This window comes from Pseudopipra pipra, chromosome 3 (assembly GCF_036250125.1).
Source record: "Pseudopipra pipra isolate bDixPip1 chromosome 3, bDixPip1.hap1, whole genome shotgun sequence".
In the NCBI taxonomy this organism is placed as follows: domain Eukaryota; kingdom Metazoa; phylum Chordata; class Aves; order Passeriformes; family Pipridae; genus Pseudopipra; species Pseudopipra pipra.
The window spans coordinates 89,527,471-89,549,812 of record NC_087551.1 but is presented as its reverse complement, the minus strand read 5'-3'; the positions used below and the strand labels follow the sequence as shown (position 1 = coordinate 89,549,812).

Here is a 22,342-nt window from a genome sequence, read left to right as displayed (position 1 = left end):
ACAGAAAATGTCATTAAAGAACGAATGAGAAACATGATTGTATCATAATTATGCTGGGGAAGAGGTACTGACCTTAGAACTGTGGAAGTATTGGTAGCCACATATGGTACAGGTGTGATATCAGACTTTTTTTCACTGAGACCTGAACAGTGGAACTAAGAAAGCATGAAAATAGAACACCTGTTGAAGTTGCTATCCTGAATAGTGTTGAAGAGTCTCCAGTGGCAACTAGTCCTCCTAATCCATAGGTCAGTTTAGCCAAAGGAGTGGTCAGAAGTATCCCACAGTTGAAAATATCTGCCTTTTTCAGACATGTAAGGATAAAAATGAAGAAAAAACTGACAACCAAAACCAAAGAAAGCAAAAAAACCCTCTTACATAAGAGAAAAGAAAAAAAATTTAATAACCTTGGCCATGGGCTAAATCTTCAGCAAATTACATGGGTAGCAATACCAAAGCATTATATAGAAGATAAACACAACACTGCAAATCACATTCTTAATAAAAGTGTAGAAGCAATTTTAGTGACATCTAGAGTTGAGTAAATGCAAAATTCTCATTATTCATTTTCTTTATGAGGGCCAGCATCAGAACAAATAGCACTGCTCAGGACAGAAGTATTAAAATTTCTAAATAAAACTGCAACTATGAAACAATATGAAATTAATGAATTACGAATGTTATCCATTGACAACCTCAGAATATTTTGGAAGATATACAGATTTAACTGTATTTGCTAACTGCATTTCACTCAGTGTCGTTACTTACATAAGAAGGAATATTACCTATTAAGAATGCAACAAAAGTTTAGGTATATTCTGTACAAAATCACACATTCACTAAAGCTCATTTACCGAATTTAAAAAAAAAAAAACAAACCAACAAAAACCAGAAAAAAAAACGCATACAAAAATCAAAGGGGACTTTTGGCTTAATTTTTTATACAAGAAATCACTTTTATAGAGTGTATAAACAAAAAATTCGGAAACTGAAAGGATGTCTTATACACGTGCTATCTTTATAATGCTATCTTCAGTAAAATGCACAGGCCACATTGAAGGCACAATCTTCGTAATAAAATGTTGTACTTCTATTACTGTTGATTTTTCTGCAAATGTTTCCAAAGTAACAGGATACGCAATTTTTTGGCTTCCCAGAAATATCACTACAAGCAATTATAATGACAGAGAAGATGAGAGGTTTGTCCCAGATATTTTTAGTGAAAAAACACCTAGATGCACAGAAAAAGCACACTCGGTCAAGCACTCAGAAAACCTGTGAACTAGAAGAGAAGAACTAAAGTCCCCATGGAGCCAGGTAAATTATCTTTCTGCTGCTGACTAGCCAAGGAAGAAGATTGGCATTATGATCAAATAGTACTGAACACAATATGAGACATATGAAATAGTACACTATTGCAAAGCAAACTAAAAATGAAGCTAAGAGAAAGTGCAATTTTCCTTACTGGATGCATAAGATACTGGGAAAAATTCTTTTGAGAGAAAAGAGTAATTTTACAATTATGTATAAATGCAATTAAGAACTGATGATGGGACCAACGAAAAAAAATAGAAGATAGTACAGGAAGTAGAAAAAATCATTTCTAGGAAGAAAATTAATACATTTCCAATGTTCTTACTATTTTAAAAGCATTAACAAGGAAAGAAGTTTTATATATGCATTGCTCAGAAGCTCTTTTTACTTACCTTGGGACACCTCTCCTGTATGAAAATCAGGAGAAACATGTTTAGACCAAAGTTCCATGGACACAGCCAGGGCTGATGGAAGGTCATTGTCTAAAATTTCAGAAGGAAACACTCTGGCCACTTCAGTGACAGTTTTCTTGCTTTGGGGCATAGTAGGTAAACAGGTGATATTGTTTATTCCATCAACACAAATAAACCCAGTGGAGCAGGACTGTATAAGGCAATCATTATAATTAAGCTCACAGCTTCGTCCCTGAAAGAGAGTTTAAAAAAAAAAAAAAGCAATTTTTGAAAGCAATTTGCATTTCATAGTCATATTATTTAAAATTATTGCTTTCTTTTGATTCTAAAATGTTGTTTCCTTGTATTAAGCTCTTTACACTTTTGAAAGTGTAATATTCCTTAATTAATTTAATAATGTAATTGTATATTTTGAATTTTAACAGAGTTTTATTTTGACTCTGATTTACTATTACAATTTACTATTACAAATTATTAATAAAAATAATTTCCCCACAGATTTGTAATTACCAAATATCAAGGACAATGTCACCAGTAATAAAAAATTTGGTTAAAATAATCAACTTTAGTTAGCATGTAGTTAAAGAAAACTTTGTACAATGGACTTAGCTGGTTAAAAACCTGTGGTTTGCTCTGATTTACAAACTAATATTCTTTCATTTTTGTACATTGTAGCTCTTTTTTTGTTGTCTGCTGTTACCAAATCCTCACACAGCACCTTGCTAATACATTATGCTTAGAGATAATGCTTAGAAAAGGGAAAATGTAGTGGCAGTCTCAAATTGGACCAGGCATTCATTTTCTATTTTTTATCAAGACTAACAATTCATGGAAAGCCTGAAATATCCTTCCTAGTAATAAACTAAAAATGTTCGTATTCAGTGGTCTGAAAAAAAGGCAAAAAATAATGTATTTCTTTTGCAGCAATAATTATGTTAATTAAATGTATTCTTGAAGTGTGAAATAAATATATGCTGAAGTCAGGCCTGAGTTCATTTTATTTTCACTTCTGTTGCAATGAACTAATAGGCTATGTGAAGAGATAGAGCTAAAAGCTGTACCAGAATGATCCTGCGTATCTGGATAGCTATTTAAAATACACACGCTGCCATCCCTGAAAGACATACATGTCTGACAACATATCATCATGACATAATTTCCAGCTGAATCTTCTCCTGCAACTGAGGCACATGTAAAAAGATTCAAGCCTTCTCTAGAGCTCAAGAGGCATGTGCTCATTACACACTTTCCATCTCACAAGATGTTTAGTCTTGCTTGTCTAGCTGACTAATTATTTACACAGAACTTGAGACAATTTCTGAGATCTCTGTCAACTCTAATAAATTCATTTATAATATTAAAAAACAATAGGAGGGGCAAGTGAGAGACAGGCAAAAATGTAGACATAAAATCTGCAATTACTTCTTATACCAGTAGTTTAAATCATTTGTTGTTTAAAATAAAGGAGGATAAATTGAGGAGTTTTTGATGATTTAGATACATCCATGCTTGTTTCAATCAAGTTCTTAATTTGTTTTGGCAAGTAGATGGGTTATCTTGTATATTCATGGCACCTTATAAATCACTCACTGGATCGGTATTCCAAAACAGAAAGGAACAGCAGGTCAATTTATGTGTCAGTTTCCACACATTTCTTCCTTTCTCTCTTCTAATTCCACACATAGAACAAATGATCAATTTGAGCAAACTCTTAATCTTAATCCTATAAAATTTATGTTTCATTCTTACTTTCCTTGTGACAGATTAGTACATTTTTATGACTACTACAGTTAATGGTGAAGAGCATTTTATTATGATTTTATGATTCATAGAAACAAAGCAGATGTGGATAACCTCCACTGTGCATGAAGGGTACATTAAATAGTCATAGATAAATTTGATAGCATTGAAAGTGCCTGTAAATGCTTTAACAATTTCCATGCAGGCAGATAAAATCATTTAGCTTGTGCAGATTTGTATTTAAAAGTAGTTATATATCTATAGATGTTTTCACTTAAAAAGTAAACATCTATATCAAATACCACCAACTATGCTTTTCTTCTCAAAATCCATGAGAGATTTCATGATCCATACTATATGATCCATACTTCAAGTAGCAGTACAGACATAGACTACAGAAGACTACAGAAGATTTATCTAACATACTGTAGCTGGAGTTCCTTGAACACTTATTTCTCTGGGAATTTCACTGTTTCTACTCCACACTTATTCATAGTTAGGGGCCTAACCCCATCAGAGCTTAACAAATATATCTCTTGAAATATTTAGAATGCAACTTCTTATCTTTCACACTGAAGACAGGCATGTTAAAATTTTTTCTGGGCAGTTCCCCACCATGTTTTTTTTCTCCACTGTGGCCTTCCCAAAGCATACTGGAATTTGAGGAACTGAAGATGGAACAATGAATAATGGAATAAAAGCAAAAGACGATACATCTTAAATTCCAGCTACTTCACAGGTTTACTACTTTTCCTTCTGTAAGGGCTTGTTCTGCAACATACTGTACACTAAATGCTCAAGCTATGTATTAATAGAAAAGCTGCTCCCATGGCTCAAATATCTATCTAGCCTCATCATCAGTGAGCTATTAATGAATTCTTGGGTAAGAAAACAAGTAGAGTTTATATCTGATAACTCACCAAATACACCATTCTGACTTCTGGCAATAAGTAAATCAAGGACTCCCTAAGCCAAGATAATATTTAGAAGAGTAATTTGACTAACAGTGAATCTATCTTCTTTCTGAACTCCATCCTTGAACTTATTTGTAATTCGGTCTCTACAGTGTCATGCAACACTGACTTGTACCAATAAATTTTGCATCAGTTGAAAAATAGTTTCTATAAACAGATTTTAAGCTTCCTCCCTGATCATTTTATTTGGCATTTAGAAGGTTTTTTGTGAGACAAAAATACTAAAAAAAATGTGTAACTGATCTTCTCAATTACAGTGGTTTATTTAGGATAAGTATGAATATTTAAAGAAAAAATTTAGATTGTTTTAACTTGAGGTCTGACTGTTTTCCACATAAAAAGACCATGTCCCTCCAATGATATATCCTTCATCATCACTTGACATTGTTTTGAATACCAATCTGCTTTTGAAGACAAAAAGAGAGCAGTTGCTATGGTCTGTGGGAAGTATCAATGGTACCCATTGTGCTCTGTAAGAAGCACCCTACAAAAATAGTATTCATTCTTATGAGATAGTCTTTTTGTTCTCAGGATAGCTTGTCAGTAAATTTAGTCAGATTATTAAAATCCATTTTTAACTACCAAGCCTTATGGTAAAAACATAGACTTTACAAAATTGTGGGCAAAGAGTCACTGAAACAGGGAAAAATTCCCGGTGGCTTGAACAAAGCACATGTCAGTCCTGTGCTCAAGAAAAGTAAGGTAGATCCAGGGAACCAAAGGCCAGTCAGCCTTACTTCAGTTCCTGGGAAGAAAGTCAGTGACACCTGGAAAACATTTTTAGGTATGGGAAGGACAAGAGGGTGATCAGGAACAGTTCACATGCCGCTATGAAGTGGAAAGTGCCTTACCGAGCTGATAACCCTATATGAAGAGATGAATGGCTTAGTGGATGAGACGAAAGCAGTGAATGTTGTCTATCTTGACTTTAGTGAGGCTTTCAACACTATCTGTCCTAACTTCCTCATAGACAAGTTGACAAACCGCGGATGAGTGGACAGTGAGAGGGACTGAAAACACTGAACTGCCACGCTCAAAGGGCTGTGTTTAGTGATCAGCAGCAGGAAGTCATGCCCGATGCCAATAATTAATGGTGTATCCCAAGATTTCATACTAGGTTCTGCACTACTTAAAGTCTTCAGTACTGGAAGATAGGACAGAGTGCACCCTCAGCAAGTTTTCATGTGCTACAAAACTGGGAGGAACTGTTGAAATACCAAATGAGTTTGCTGACATTTATACTGACCTCAAGAGGCTGAAGTGTGCCAACAGGAACATCAGGAAACTCAGTAAAGAGAAATGTAAAGTCTTGCATCTGGGGTGGAATAACTCCTTGCATCAGTACACGCTCGGGGCTGACACACTAGAAAATGGCTTTGGAGAGAAGCACAAAGGGGTCTTGGTGGATGACAAACTGCACGAGGCAGCAATATGCACTTATAGCAAAGACTGACAAAATCCTGGGCTGCAATAGGAAAATCATTCTCCCCTGGCTGATGGAGTTTATCCCTCACATCCACTCAGTACGGGTGAGGCTACATCTGGAATAATGAATCCAGTTCTGAATTCCCCAGTTCAAGAGAGATATGAATCCACTGCCATATTCAAATTGACCTTTATCTTCCCTCTATAATTCTCCAGAGGAATTTGAGTAAAATCTACTTTATTTAGAGAAAATCTCTGCCTCCACAAAATCCTTTCTGTGTTAATTCTACAGGGATACCTTACATAAAAAACTTACTGGTCCCAGAATCATGATTTTGCATTATAGGTAAGTAGAGAAACTGATAGTCTCTAACTCTAGAATAAGGGGGTATTCTACTTTTTCTCATTTACATTAACACTGGAAGTGAGTCCTAGCTCAAACAAAAAAAAATATAGAGATGTTTTCCCTCTTCTGGGTTCAGACATATTTAGTCCTCTGAGACTTATCATGATATTGAGATTAATGAAGGTTACATTGAATCCTTTCTCCACATTTTGGATTGTGGCTAATGTGGATGCAGACTTAAGGAATTCCTAATCTCTTATTCTGCAAGCAAATGTAAACTTCCTGAACATATCGTGGTTCCATTACCTATAAAGGTTTCCATTATTTGGTACTGTGTTTATACCACACAAAGACAGCCCTTTCATCATTTGCTGGTGATGAGCCACTGGGTATGAAGTTTGTTTAGTATTGGAAGTTCCACTCTGAATGTTTAAGAGGTGTGTGTGAAGAATGCCTTAGAAATGTCCTGTGATAAAAGCATTAACACAAGTGTCTTCTGGTATTTTAGAATTGTACATATTGTTGCAAAGACCTTAATCAGCCTCATCATTTTCTGCAATCCATCTCTAAAACCTTTTCCTTCATTGGTTCCCTGTGCTCAAGGTCTGATTTGATGCAACTGTGTAACTTTGGATCAGCCTGCGGTGAAAAACAGCTAAGCTGTGAGAAACATGTGTGAGATTTCTCATCAGGGCCCTTCATATCTGAGCTCAGAAGCTGCGTTAAGCTCAGGTCCTTGCTCTTGGTCCTTCACTGATCTTACAATGAAACTAAAGTCCACTACAGTAAGCCCAGTACTTTGCTGATCCTTATCTTACCTTGCTTCCGTGACTTCCTGGCTTAACATTAGACCTGCTTCGTGATCATGAATTTGTCTGGACGTCTGAAATTACCTTTTGTCACTGGTCTTGCTTTGCTATCATTGTTTGGGTTCTGGGAGACTTCAGCTCTTTCCTATAACATCATTGCCCTTGCCTATCTCGCTGCTATCTCTGGCTCCTGTCCTGTCTTTTCCTGTGGAGCAGCCTGCATGACCCTTGTCCTCCTCGACACATGCTAGTATATACTGGGGATTTACTTGAGACAATGGACATGGGGCAGAGATTAATATGGCACCTGAAAAGAGCTGAAGACAGAAGTATTTTTCACTTTTTAAAAAAACTTTTCCACTTCATTGCATCAGTAATTTTTTTCCCTCTCTGACAGTAAATAAGAATCTTCTACTATAGAAAGAAGCCTTGAAACTTGCTGGCATCTGAAAAGTTACTAATTTTCTTTTTTGACTCCGTTGCAGAGTCACTCTGAAAGTAAATATGAATCTTACTTGCAATATTCTGTTCCTTCTATTTTACAGATGTAAATACACCACATACGTGGTGCATAGATAATAAACCAAGCATCACTGCCATAATTTATAAAGAAAAGATATTCAAATAAACATTTCAAGCTTGGAGTTGTAGAGATAAGAATTTCTGAAGTAAGAAAAAAAATTAAAAGTCATGTACTCCTTTCTCTTCTTGTTACTTATCTCAAACTATTAAATAGTATTATTAAACTAAGCTTGAACTGTGACGAGGTAAAGCACAAGTTCAAATTGTAGGAACCAATTGCGTGCCTTCAAGTACAGAAAGAATTGTCATAAGAAAAATGGTGGCAGTATGGAAATTTTAACTTTAGTTAAATACAGTGCTGGCATTTAGCCACTCTCAAAGTATTATAGAAAAACATAAAACTAAGCCACACAAGGTCAAGCATTCAAAGGAATTTTTTGATTTAGTTTCAGGGAACTCGTTTTCAAAATACCTGTCAAGTGTGAGTTACCTGAATATGTAAAAACATTAATTGCTATGTGAGATAAAAATATTAATTGTTATGTATTAAAAAATTAATAAGTGTTTTAAATATTAACATGGGTGACTAACAAAGACATTACATATCACATTTTTCCATTTTTTGTTGATATTGGGTAACTACTTCTCCAGAACATCAGAGCTTCTGTAGTAAAACAACAACAACCAAAATACTCAGAAGGGTTGAGTTTTATCTGAGTAAGGTTAAAGAGAAAGGGATTACATTATTTTCTGTGCAACAATGAATAATCAGGTTAAGGAAAGAATAAAAAAAAATTTCAGCATCTCACCACAAATCCTGGCTTGCAAAAACAGGAATAACCAAAGCTAGGTTCCTTCTGAACACAGATACCATGTATGCAGGGGTTGGATATGCACTCATCAACATCCAACTCACAATGGAGGCCTTCCCATCCTGTCAGAAAAAAAAAAAAAAAGAAAAACAAACCCCATTAGTCAGATTACTTGCAATTTTATTAATATGCATTTCTTATTAGGATCTCCTTTACCACTAAGCACACCCCATAAATGAGAGGCCAAATACTCATCCGGAAGCTGTGGTTTAGATTATGTAATTTGAGCCTGTCTTGAACTTGCTCCTTGGAAGCTATGCCAAACCGGAAGCCGTAAATTTGCTAGGTGAACACAAACCCAGAATTCTGTAAAATATGGCTAGTTATTGAAGAACACAGACTTTCTACCACAATACTCCCAGTAAAGATTTGGGTTTTTTTCTCCAATTAAATTTTCCTATTTCTAAACGAACTAACAAACAAAGAAAACCCAACAGACCCATAAACCCCCTAGCAGTCCTCAGCTAATACAAATCTAGTTGTCCCTGTTCAAATGGATCTACCTGCCTGCCCAGCTAAAGACTTCATCCATGTGCCTGCTATTAGTTCCAATGGCTGCTGGTGTTGCTTTTGAGCTCCCTGAGATGCTGTTAGAATAGAGTTTACATCTCTCCATGCTGCTTCCTCACCTGAACAGCCTGAAGCTGAAGCCACAGATCCTGAATATGCATCTATTATTCTATGGGACAATAGCTGACAAAATTCATGATCCATTACAGAATGCATTTGTCAGAGCTAAATCAATTCCCTTTCCTGGTGTGACATGCTGTCACCACATGCTTCACTTTGTTCTCTGGAGGTTTTCGGGAAGCTGTAATCATCTGCCTTGTTCCTATTTTTGTCTTGGTACCATCCCTGTTCCATTTTATTAAATTGCAACAGGGAATCTGTTGCAGAGTATATCAGACTATCTACCTTGTGGAAAGTTCTTTCCCATAGTTGCCTTTACAGACCAAAAAATCCTCAATCCCAGCCCCATATTTCTATAGGTGAAGCTTAGAAGAGAAATCCAAGACCTATAATATGGGAAAAGTAGTAGCCTGCAAATAGATTTTTTAATAACTATTTCTACTTTCTATCTCCAGATGATAATTTTTCTTCAATCTCTTTCTTCAGTTGTGCAACTTTCCAAAAAGCTATTCCTCCCAAAGGTTCCCCGGCCTCTCCAAATTCACTCCTTTTCTGAGCTGTAACCTTCTCACCTTCTCAGCTGTTTCAGAGACTCAAATAACATTTGCAAATACCATATTAATTAAAAGAAGCAAGATATATAAAAATTATGTATCTTCTTAATGCACGTGGTTCCTTCACTATGTCTTTTCCTGGTCAAGAAATAATGTAGAGATTTTTCACCCCTACTAATAAATGCTATTTTTAAATGGAATATAAAGGAAAGGCAGCTCATGCTAGGGTTGGAAGGTGTTTAAAACCTGTTAGCTTCAGGAGTGAGTTCCAAGCCCCAGAGAAGCTTCTCCTACTTATACCAAACATTTTCATGTAGAGTTGCATAGAGGCAGCAGTGACAGTTCTTGGCTAGCAAGCAATTTTTGAATGCCTATATACAACTATATTTAAAGTATTACTTTAATAAGCTTTAAAAAGGAGAAAAAAAATGAAATTGGCAATGTATTCTGTATGAGGCACTGTAATGACTAAAAAAACACATCTTTTAAGTTTTTAAGTCATCTGTATTGGTGAAGGGGTATATGGCCATATGCAGTACCAGGTAGAGTGAGAGGACATACAGTTTAATCCATGTGGAATTTCCATTGTGTGACTATGTTGAGAGGAAAAAAAATATATCGTACTGAAGATAGGTCACGACTCTGACTTTTCAGATCAGAAGGGCTCTTTATTATCATGAATTTGACCTTCTGTATGGCAAATTCCAGAAATTTTTCACTCATTGGTTCATAAATCAGGAGTATAGAGTTTTTCTGAATCATCGAGTATCTCCTTGAATTTAAAAAAGTTGCTATGAAAGTATTAAGATTTAAGCAAGTTAGTCCTAAACATAATCAGGCTCCAGTAAGCCAAAGATACTTGGATTTAAGTCTTACATATTAGAGTATCATTCCTTAGTCATGGCTAGGCTTCCCGAACGAAGATTTGGGAAGGCTCTATAAACTGCCAAATTGGCTCTCATTACACACATGCTCACTCTTGCTTCAATATCTTCCATACTTTTTAAAAAAAAAATTCTCTTACATATGTTTTGCAGTTTTACATACTGCACTAGGGACAATTCAGAATGAAAAAAAAAATTAAATATGTTATTATTCAATTCCCTATGTGCTTTTTTTTAAATGTAGAACAAGTATGAATAGAAATTATATGAACAGATTGCTAGAAAGACTGCAGAAAAGTGTGAGATATATATATGGTCACTTGACTTCAGGAGAGTTTTGCAAGATCTTTTCACTTGTAAATTCTAACCAAGAAGGTGAACACACTTCAGTACAAAGGAAGTAAGTAGATCAGGTGCATGAAGATATCAGGAGTTAATAGAATCAGAATTATTCAGAATAATATCATTCAGAATATTTCTAAATAATCTCTAAAATAATAACCAAGAAATCTTGTGTCAATACTATCAAAGAAATTATTCAGTAGTGTTGGTCTGTACAATAGTAAATAATAGACTTAAACTGAAAAACTAAAGTTTCAGAGGTAGGTACTCATAAAATTCTTAATTTAATAGTAACACGTGGAGCAGAATGCTGCTTATGGATATGGACCAGAAATACTAATGTTGCCAAAAGGCTTTTTGTTAATAGAAATGACAGGAGACTGTGGGTAGTCCAGAATAGATTAAATTTGTGATTGTGTGACAATGCAGGCTGACTGTGATTTTTGCTTTTGTATCGATGCTAAATCTCTTATACTTTCCTAAGTCACCAGATCTGTTTTAGTTGATCTATGTCACCACAAGAAAACAGCTCCCACTTTTTAAGAAAGTGCCTTTTTTCATTCTATTTGTAATAGTTCAGAAAATTCCTTTTAATCCCTGCCAGTGGACATAAGCATGATATGTCTTACAGCAACAATAATTATAAGAGCAATATTACTATTATTATTATTAACAATAACAACAATAATAATAGTTAAAATGTTCTGAATTTTTTTTCAATTTTCTTTTTTAGTCTTTGTTTATAAGTAGTTAAATTATCTAGCCATTAAACAGTGCCTACTTGAGTGCTTGGTAAGTTACATTAGAAAAGATCATAAAAAATAAACCTAGCTCTAGGTCATTCTTCTTGCTAACTCAGTGAGCTGGTTTTAGTTTTAAGCCCTTCAAACATGCTTATTGCAGTAGTTAATTCTCTTTAGATTTCATTCAAAAATCTTGCCAAAGAGATAGTTAATCTCTTTGTACCTTATAGGTTAAATACAAAAAAAAGAGCTTTATATGATTTAACAATTTTTCTCAGTATTAACACTGATAATTAAAAACTGTCATTGTTTAAGACTGCTCTGTCACATAGCAATTACCTTGTGTACATTTACAAGTGTATCCATTGATGTGATCTTCACAGGTTGAGCCATGAAGACAAGGTGATGAATTACACTCATTAACTTCTATTTCACAAAACTGTCCAGAAAATCCAGCAAGACACCTGAAGCAAACAACATCCAAAAATGTTATACTGTGGATAAACATCATATAAAATATACCTTGTGTGGAAACAATGTGTCTAATGTATGTGCATTAACAAGACACAATCCCATATATTCCCTTTTGGTTTAAGGAGTATTTTACTGGAACTCTTCCAAGTTTCATGTTGCAACCTATGGTGGTCTTTTAGGGGATTTATGATGGCAAAATCCATCCACGAATTTCACATTTGGATCATAATCAAACATAACAGTCTCAATTACAGTTTACTGGTTTTAGCAAGCTGAATACAAACCTTTCTTAATGTTCTCTTGGGAGACTACCTACTGAAATAGTTTAGCTAAGTAACTGCAGTCTATGTTTGTAAAAATTGCTTGTTGACAAATATTGCACTATGTAAACTATAGCATAAAACATAACCTTCAGGGACAATGATTTCATTATCATTCTAGATATCAAATACTAGTCATCTTGAAAAAACACTTCTGTAGTTTTGTGGTTGTAAATTCTATGGGATAATTGATATCAAAATAGTTCTATATAATTTCAACATACAATACTCACAAGACCTTTAATGAAGTTCAGAAATTCTACTAATCTCATTACTGAAACACATCCTTGCACAGTTTTACTGATATATGCAAATATGTTCTGAAAAACAGGGTCCCATAATGGTATTTACATGTACTATTTTGAGATGCGTTATACATAGATATATTTCACAAGACGATGTATTCAAAAACTCCGGTTAGTAACTGGGTGGTGCACATCTTCTGTGTTGTCTTCACTCTAATGAAAAGCATAAAAGTTTATGTCCTGCTTAGAGAAAGATGAGTACATAAACAAATTACCTTTGAGTAAATTCAAACAGTCATGTCACCTACTCCTTAAGGTGTGAATACAAAACATATCATTAGAATGAGGTACCTGCAGTGTCTACCTTAAGCTTTCCAGACCCTAAAGCAAAAGAGAAGGAGGATGGACCATGAAACAGGTATGCCTAACACACCCTGAAGGATCATTACACTATGTATCAGCAATTATGTTTTGGTTTATTTTTGTTTTGTTTGAGCACATTTTTTTTATTTTATATGAAATACACTCTGGATAATTAGAATTTGGGCCCCATCCACCCCTCCAGCTTCTCTCTCTCTCTTACATGCTCTCACACACTCTGCCAACAACTTCCGGCTGTTGTTGATATCTAATTTTCACAGGAGCAAAAAAGAACAGCTCCAATTGGTCCCTCAGGGGGAACTCTCCTGGGACCAATCACCTCTAGGCTCCCCCTCCTTCTGCACTGACCTTGGTCTACACTGTTGTTCACGTGTTCTCACTGTGCTCTTCCCTGGCTTTAATTCACAGAGCAACAACCTTCTGTTCTTAAATATGTCATCACAGAGGCATTACTATCACACCTAATTGTAGGAGCCAGTTCTTTGCCATTTTTAACCTGCATCTCGCATTATCTGCAAATTGTGATGAAATTATACTTGCAAACTTTCTATTTTGCAATCATTCCTCACTTCCTACTAATCTCATCTGAAATGGAAGCTCTATCTTCTACTGTGAATACAAGAGTTTATTAATGTACTGCAGGAAGCTAACGGGCACTTGCCCTGGTTGTGAGAAGCACAGTTTCAATAGCACCTATATTAAGTATCACTCGCTGGAACTTCTGCGTGGCCCCGGGGCCCCCCCCGCCGAAACCTCTGTGTGGAGCGGGGTTGCCCCCGGGCCCATGCAGGGCCGCCCCCGGTGGTGGAAAGGAGAGGGAGAGTTTTGCTGGCGTGGCTTTGCGCCCTCGTGGGAGAGGGGAGCGGAGGCCTTGGAGCACACAGAGGTTTGCCAGTCCGGTCTGGGGGAGGGGAAGGGTGCCGGGTGGGTTGTGGGGGTCCTCAGACTGACGGGAGGGTGGGCGGGGCAGCCCTGCATGAAGTGTCACAGGTAAGCAGTGCGTGGGAAGATATGAGGCAACAGAGCAGGGGGAGGATAAGGTCACGGTGGATAATGGTTTCTTCTAGGGCATTGGGAGTCTCGGCCAGGCTAGGGCCTTGAGAAGTACTCGAGCCCTGGGTGGGTATGGGGGCTGGAATGTTTGTTCATTTGTTTGGTTTTGGCTCACCTGTGGCTACTGCCCAGGTTCGATATGTTCTGGATATATTTGTTACATCCTGAAAGGGTGGTCAGGACAAAGGGTTGTTTCTGGGTATTTCCTTAGGATTGAATATAGATAGGTGGCCGAAAAGTAGGAAGTGAAAGACTTGCCCTAATAGTTTTAATAGGAATGAAGCCTGTGTACCCCTTTGTGGTTGCGAACTACGCTGGCAATGGTACATGCCTTCGGTAGGGTTGCCCATGCCAGACAGGTCAAAACTGTAGGGTCAGATACAATACATCCTTGGGCAGAATATGCTCATTAGCCTTCTGGCAGTCATCCTAGGAGAAGGACAACTCTAATCCCAAACTGGGGCAAGTGGAGCTCGCATAGCCCTGTAAGGCCATCCATCTAAGAGAAGGTCACTCTAATTAAACCTACGTTCTGAGGACCTCGCTGCCACTGTCCAAGCTCGCTCGGCCCCAACAGATGAACCTTAGGATTAAAGGGGGGGTTCAGTTCCACGCATACTGCGTCTCACCTAAAATATCCATTGTGCAGGATCGAAGGCCTTACCCACATTTGCAAAGCCCTGTAGGGACGGGTGAGGGTCGAAACAGCAGGTGAAAGGTGCACTGGAAGCCGCAGACTCAACCCCGTATGCAGGCGGTTCAGGATATTGGTCATCAGAGACTGACCAGAGATGACAGTCTCTTTGGGCAGCACTCTGAATGTCCAAGCAGCCTTTTCAAGGACAGCACTGCTTGCTTCACCCGGAGAGGGGTCTAGAAAAGGTGTTCTAAACAAAGCTCATCTCCCTCTTCACCCGGCTGGTTAACCGCGGCCAACGGGCATCTTCTACAAATGTGGTCACACAAAGATCAAGAGACAAAGCCATATACCTGTCTCCAAAGGTGTACCCAAATTAACTCTAGCATGCTGGAACATCAGAACCATGCTTGATTCTGCGGATAGTGTATGTCCTAAGCGTCATTCTGCCCTAATTGCCCATGAACTGACACGTCTCAACATCAACATAGCTGCTCTCAGTGAAGTTCACCTTCACAAGGAGGGCAGCCTTAGAGAACATGGTGCCAGTTACACACTCTTTTGGTCAGGTAAACCCAGAACTGAAAGGCATCTCTCAGGAGCTGGTTTCATGATTAAAAACTCTATTGTTCCTAAACTAGAAAATCTGCCAACAGGTCACTCTAACTGCATTATCTCCTTACGCATCCCACTACAAAACAAGCAGCACATTGTCCTCTTTAGTATATATGCCCCAACTCTCCAAGCTGACCCTGCCGAAAAAGATAAATTTTACGCCGACCTGCGCCGCCTTACCCAAAAGCTTCCTGCAGATGATAAGATCATTATCCTTGGTGATTTCAATGCCAGAGTAGGAAAGAATTTTGAAGCCTGGAAAGGAATTTTAGGCAAGCATGGTGTTGGAAACTGCAACGATAATGGTCGACTTCTGCTAGAATTCTGTGCAGAGCAACAGCTCACCATCACTAACACTATCTTTCTGCAGAAAAATAGTCTGAAGACAACCTGGATGCATCCTAGATCTAAGCATTGGCACCTCATTGATTATGTCTTGGTGCAACAGAGAGACGTCTGTGACGTCCACCATACCTGCGTGATGCCTAGTGCAGAATGTCAAACAGATCATCGCCTTGTGCACTGTAAACTTAACTTCAATCTTAAGTTCAAACCCAAAAGGGGCAGTATCCAAGGAGGAGACTCCAAGTTAACAATCTCCAATCAATCACAGTGAGAGACAGATTCCAGGTAAATTTCAAACTAGGCTCAAAAACCATTCCATAGATTCTACAGATGCCTCTCCTGAAACACTTTGGCACCATATAAAAAACAGCATCTTGCAGTCCTCTGAAGAATCCTTAGGGTTCTCCTTCAAGAAGAACAAGGACTGTTTTGATGAAAAGAATCAAGAAATCTAGGAACTGTTGAGGAAGAAGAGAACTGCTCACCAAGCACACCTTGCACTGCCATCCTGTCACGTAAGAAAAAAAGCCTTTTGTCTTGCATGCAGCAAGCTCCAACAAAAATTCCGTGACATCCAGAAGAAGTGGTGGATCAATCTAGCTGAAAAAACACAATTATGCGCAGATACAGGTGATCACAAAGGATTCTATGAGGCCCCGAAACCAGCATATGGGCCTACATACCAGGTCCAAAGCCCTCTACTCAGTGCCAATGGTCAAATGCTTCTGACAGACAAAACCTCCACTCTGAATCAGTGGTCTGAACACTTTCAGACTCTCTTCAGTACTAGCTGTGTAGTCCAAGACTCAGCAATTCAGTCCATCACACAACAACTGGTGAAGTATGAATTGGATACTGCCCCCACTTCAGGAGAAACCCTCAAGGCCATACAGCAGGTGAAAACTGGCAAGGCAGCTGGGGTTGATGGAATTCCACCCAAAGTCTGGAAACATGGGGGTCTTGCACTCCATGCTAAATTGCATGAGTTTGTTGTGCGCTGTTGGGAACTAGGCGAACTACCATCAGACCTTCGAGATGCAGTCAGCATCACTTTGTATAAGAAGAAAGGTACTAAATCAGACTGATCAAATTACTGTGGTATTACTCTGCTCTCCATTGCTGGCAAAATCCTGGCAAGACTACCCTTGAACAGAGTAATACCCAGTATAGCAGAAGGAATTCTACCTGAAAGTCAGTGTGGTTTCAGAGCCAACAGGAGCACCAAAGACATGGTATTTGTTCTCAGACAACTGCTAGAGAAGTGTAGGGAACAGAACAAAGGTCTCTTTGTAACCTTTGTCGACCTCACCAAGGTTTTCGATACTGTGAACAGAAAAGGTCTATGGCAGATTTTGGAACATTTAGGTTGTCCCCTCAAGTTCCTTAAAATGATCATCTCACTCCATGAGGATCAGCACGGCCAAGTCAGTTATGGTGATGCACTTTCTGAGCCCTTTCTAATAACTTATGGTGTGAAACAAGGCTGTGTTCTTGCACCAACCCTATTCACAATCTTTTTCAGCATGATGCTCCAAAGGGCCACGGCAGACCTCGAGGATCAGGACGGTATCTACATTCGATACCATACTGATGAAAGCCTATTCAACCTAAGGCGACTGAAGGCCCATAATAAGACCTTAAACCATCTTGTCCGGGAGCTACTTTAAGCTGATGACGCTGCCCTTGTCACCCACACAGAAGCAGCTCTGCAGCGTTTAACATTCTGCTTTGCAGATGCTGCTGAGCTCTTTGGGCTGGAAGTCAGCTTAAAGAAGACAAAAGTTCTCTATCAACCGGCACCTCAGGAAGCCTTCCATCATCCCCATATCACCATTGGCGAATCAGAGCTCAAATCAGTCCAGCAGTTTAATTACCTAGGTAGCTTCATCTCCTCGGATAGTAAGATTGACGGAGAAATAGACAAGAGGTTAGCAAAGGCATATAGTGCCTTTGGAAAGCTTCATAAAAGAGTTTGGCGAAATAAACACCTGAAAAAAAAGTACAAAGATCAGTGTTTACAGAGCCATTGTGCTGTCTACTCTCTTGTATGCATCCGAATAATGGGTCATCTACTGCCACCACCTGCGATTCCTAGAAGGCTTCCATCAACACTGCCTCCATACAATCCTAAACATTCGCTGGTCAGATTATGTGACCAATACATCTGTTCTAGAACAAGCAGCAGTCACAAGTATTGAGGCCATGTTGCTGAGAACACAGCTGCGATGGGCAGGACACGTCTCAAGGATGAAGGACCACCGCCTCTCTAAGATCTTGCTTTATGGTGAATTTGCCACTGGCTGACACATGAGAGGAGCCCCGAAGAGAAGATACAAGGACTCCCTGAAACAACATCTCAGCCTTGACCATATTGATCAACATAACTGATTTACTCTGGCCTCCAGTCGGGAGGTCTGGAGACACACCATCTATAACGCTGCTGATGCTTTTGAGAAAGCACGCAGGATCACTCTTGAGGAGAAAAGGCAACACAGAAAGAATTGTGCCTTGCAGAATTTAGCACCTAAGGAGTCCTTCTGCTGTACCTTTTGCAACCAGACGTGCCTATCTCATATTGGCCTTTTTAGCCACCAGCGCGCTTGTAACAAACGTGGGTAGAGCCCCTCCCAAATCTTCTTTCACGAAGCGTAGCCGTGATGATGATGATATTAAGTATCACAATGAAAAACTGAAACTAGAGGAGCAGCCATACCTCTAAGTGTCTAAACAACCTTGTATATACACAGGCTGAGAATCAGTGGCCAATTTCCACCTATTTGGTAAGACCTATATTACACCTAAATTAAATCCGAGTCATCTAAGAAACCTGTGAGTCAAAATGGTCCTGAAGTGTAGCTATAACATTTAGACATTTCCAAAATGTAATTAATTCCTAAATCAGGAATAAGGTTCATTGATCATTTTAAAGGTGCTTTCTCTTTATGCTTATGCTTTGGGCTACTGGCTGATTTGAACACAGAATATATAGTAATGTATATATTATACAGATTAGTTTGCTTGTCAACAATTATTTTACTGAATATAAAACTTGAGAGAGAACAGATGGGACATTTAAGAGAGAGTAAGAATAGAAACAGAACAAGAGGCTGGGAATGTTTAGAGTAGGAAAATATAAAGATCAAAACAGCAGACACCTTTGAACACATGAGAGTCACTGAAGAAAAGGGAAGTAAACTTTAAAAAGTGTGTGTTCTGAAATTTTATTTCTGTGACAAAAGACAAAAAGGTATCAAGAGAAAGAAGAGAAGGGTCAAGCCCTGCCCTTTAAGTGACAAAGTTGCCGAGGCACTGGCCATCTGGAGCTAGGAAGAGCTGGTACCCTAGTCATGCTGTATTAGGACCATGACTTTTTTTATGCCCATTTCATCTGAAAGTCTAAAAAAGCAAAAACTCTGGGGCACAGACTGTATGTGCTTGTAAATACTAATTTCCTCATCCTCAGTGTTGGTCTCCAGTAACTAGAGCTAATCTACCTTAGCCTTTCTCTTCCTTTCCTGTACCCCTGCACTTCTGGAGGGTGTTGGGAGTGACAACGCATATATACTTCCAGTCCTATTCTTCTAAAGAAGTTGTACTTCTTACAGTTGGATCTTCAAAGTTTACTTTCACTGAGATGTTCAGTTTAAGAAGTTCACCAGTTATCACTAGATGATTCCATAACATGATGGTTGCACTCTCACCGTCCCCCAAAGTCCTGAGATAACAAATTGTCATGTTAAGCCTTGATGACATGAAGATTATTTTGCTTATAGAGCTAGTTGGCAAAAAAATTCAAAGGTTTGTACTTTTATCTCGTACTTGATGTCACAAGTGGTTGCAGATACCTGGGAAGATTCAGTCATTGGGTAGCAGTAATAAACCACTGCTGCCTGGGTCCTGAACAACACCCTATGATGGTGTGGTGTCTGCATATTTTTTTCTCTCACATAGTCTCAATCCTCTCTCTCACTACTATTCTGCCTGCAGCAGATTTTTTTCCCCCAACTTAAATACGTTTCCGAGAGGTGCAACCACTGTCAGTGATGATCTCGACCCTAGCCAGCAGTGGATCTATCTTGGAGCCATCTGGTATTAGCTCCGTCAGACGTAAAAATCCTTGCCACACAAACCCAAAACAGTTGCAAAGATTTATTTTGACAGATAAAGAATTCTAGCATTATCAAGATGATTTTCATTACGGGTTCACAGAAGCTGCTCTTTGTTCCTGCCTCACGGGACTTTGTACTTTGATTCAGTAAAATAATTATGCACTGAAGGCCTTTTTTTTTTGCAAAAAACAGCCAGGACATTTAAACAGAGTAAGCGAGACAATACACAGAATCAAGGAACTGGCAGGAAAGGGTCTGGAGAACAGGTCTGTAATGGACTAAATATAAAAGCAATTTGCAAGCTTGAAGATGGCCTAGCTACACAGTTCAAGCTAAAATAAAGATGACTCATTCAGGACAAGGACATAGCAGTCTAAGGGGCTGCCTATTAATATAATGAAGTATCGATCTATAATCTAAGAAAGTTATACAGATACAGAAAGACAGTGTTATCTATATGCGTTTTACCAACCTGTGTTTAGGAAGGACTAACCAGGTCATAAGAAATATTCACAGATTTAGTAATTTTAAATCATAGTTTAAACATTTGCTACTATGATATTGATAAGCTTACAGAACTACAGGAAATTGTAATGTTATTGATATTTTATCAAACAAAGGTCAGAGAAAATACCACCTGTCTGATTTAAGTATCTCTTTCTCAGTGCTGTAGACATCCTACCCCAAGGCTGGCTATAAAAATGGATCAGACCCCAGCTAATTGTAAGTAATGAGAAACATCCTTGCTTTATATATAATATTTAACAATCTAATGTAGCACATCGGAGAATGATCACAGGTCTGCACTACTGCTCTTCATTATATCAAATAAAATAATTAAAATTGTAAGTGCAGCAGGGAAAATTACCAAATTAAAAAAAAAGGGATACCTTAATTTTTTTGGGGGGAATCTGGATTTATCAATCAATAGTAAACACATACTTCTTGTAAAGAATTAGCAGAACTTAGATGGAGAGAAGGAAGTAATTATTTTTCCATTAGTTTGGAGTTCATCAGATCAAATCCAAAAACATCAATGACATCAGTTTCCAAATCAAAGTATCAATCTTTTTTTTTGCACTAAAAGAGCAGCAGAGGAATCTATTTATGAATCAGAACACATCTGAGGAAAGGTCTTCCTGAATGTCTGCTGATTTCCAGAGTTCCTCCTACTTTAACATAAACTCAACTTCTTAGACTCTTGTATCAAAGATTATTGATCAAAACATTAAATTTAGACAAATCTGAAACATCCCTCAATTGCTTTACTTCTGAAAATTATGCTAAATAAGATGATAAATTATTTTAGATTCTGGAAGGAGTCATCGGAGAAGGGGTAAGGGAACTTGATAAACTTGTTCAAGAGTTTTATTCTGAAATGGAGTTATTAAAGCCCAATCAGAATTTTGTAACAACAAATTTGGGGTTGCAAAAATATTTGTACTTTTTACATTTCCATATAAAGCGTGAGTAAATCAATAAGAAACTTCAACTCCTAGATGTCCTACAGAAGATTCCTGTTAAAAAACAGAAGTGATAACTGTTGTCAAACTTACTTCATGTAATTTTACATTCTAAGGGCTAGCAGCATGTAAACATTTCTACTACACCAAATAGTACATTTAAAACAATTCCAAAGTGATTAATTAATAATTTATTAAGAGAATTAAATGAAGGGTTTTGGTCTATGGCAATTAAGGCTGCAGTCACAGTAAAATTTTTTGTATGTTAGTAAACTTTCAAACTCAGAGCAAATATGTAAGAACTCAAATGTCAGCCAAATTTTCCCCTACAATTCTAATTTAAATCCTATTGTAACTCGCCACTCTTTGAGTCTGTTTTGTAACTCATCTTTTAAGTCTATTTTTTACCTGTACCCTTTTCCTTCTCTTTCCCTCTCTTTCTTCATCTGCCTTGTGACCTTTTAAAGCTTATGAATAATTTGTGTATTAGTGAGCTATGAGGTTCAGAAAAAACATGGTTTCTACAACATACAAGTTTATTAGGTTTGTCAGGGAGCAAGGATTAACTGCAATTTTACTTAGAAGAAAACATTTATGCTGTAACCTTTACCTGCTTGTGTGACTTATTCAACCCGGTAAAATCAATGTACTTTGTGGACCAGTCCACACAATGAAATTTGTTTGGGACATCAATTTTTCTTTGTAAGTGTGAACCTTGACGACTGTGGTAATGTTTTGTTAATACCTCTCAGTTAGGTAATTAGGACTTTTGGCAGAATAATAGATCAATATGAAAAGTACATGCCCCGAGCAACTGTTTTGCCTAAAATAGTCTTGTAAATGTGCAATCTCTTTTGACATTATTCATGATTATTTTTCATCTTCAAATCTGCATTTTCTGTCCAAAATAAATCTAGTTAACTGCTCTACTGTAACAGGCCAGCTCTGTCACTGCAAATTTATGCTAGGATTGCTATACATTATTAACAAGCTATGAAAAGTCACTGGCTAAATGTCATGGAACCTGAGATATAGCAGCACCTTGGGATTCATATAGCAAACAGTTTAGTTTTAATCATCTTGGACCACAAGGTGCCTTGACATTTGCGAGGCAACTTTTTCCTTTTTAACT

At 37.8% G+C, this 22,342-nt stretch overlaps 1 protein-coding gene across 1 annotated transcript in view; it reads right to left on the bottom strand.

Moving 5' to 3' along the window:
- The window catches only part of EYS (eyes shut homolog), an 863,631-nt gene that overhangs the window by 338,356 nt on the left and 502,933 nt on the right, over window positions 1-22,342 (bottom strand). Inside the window, exons 30-32 of the mRNA XM_064650232.1 lie at window positions 11,908-12,032; window positions 8,353-8,477; window positions 1,707-1,959 (exon numbers count right to left, since the gene is read on the bottom strand). Of these exons, the coding sequence (XP_064506302.1) occupies window positions 1,707-1,959; window positions 8,353-8,477; window positions 11,908-12,032 (503 nt within the window). The remainder of the gene's footprint in view (window positions 1-1,706; window positions 1,960-8,352; window positions 8,478-11,907; window positions 12,033-22,342) is intronic.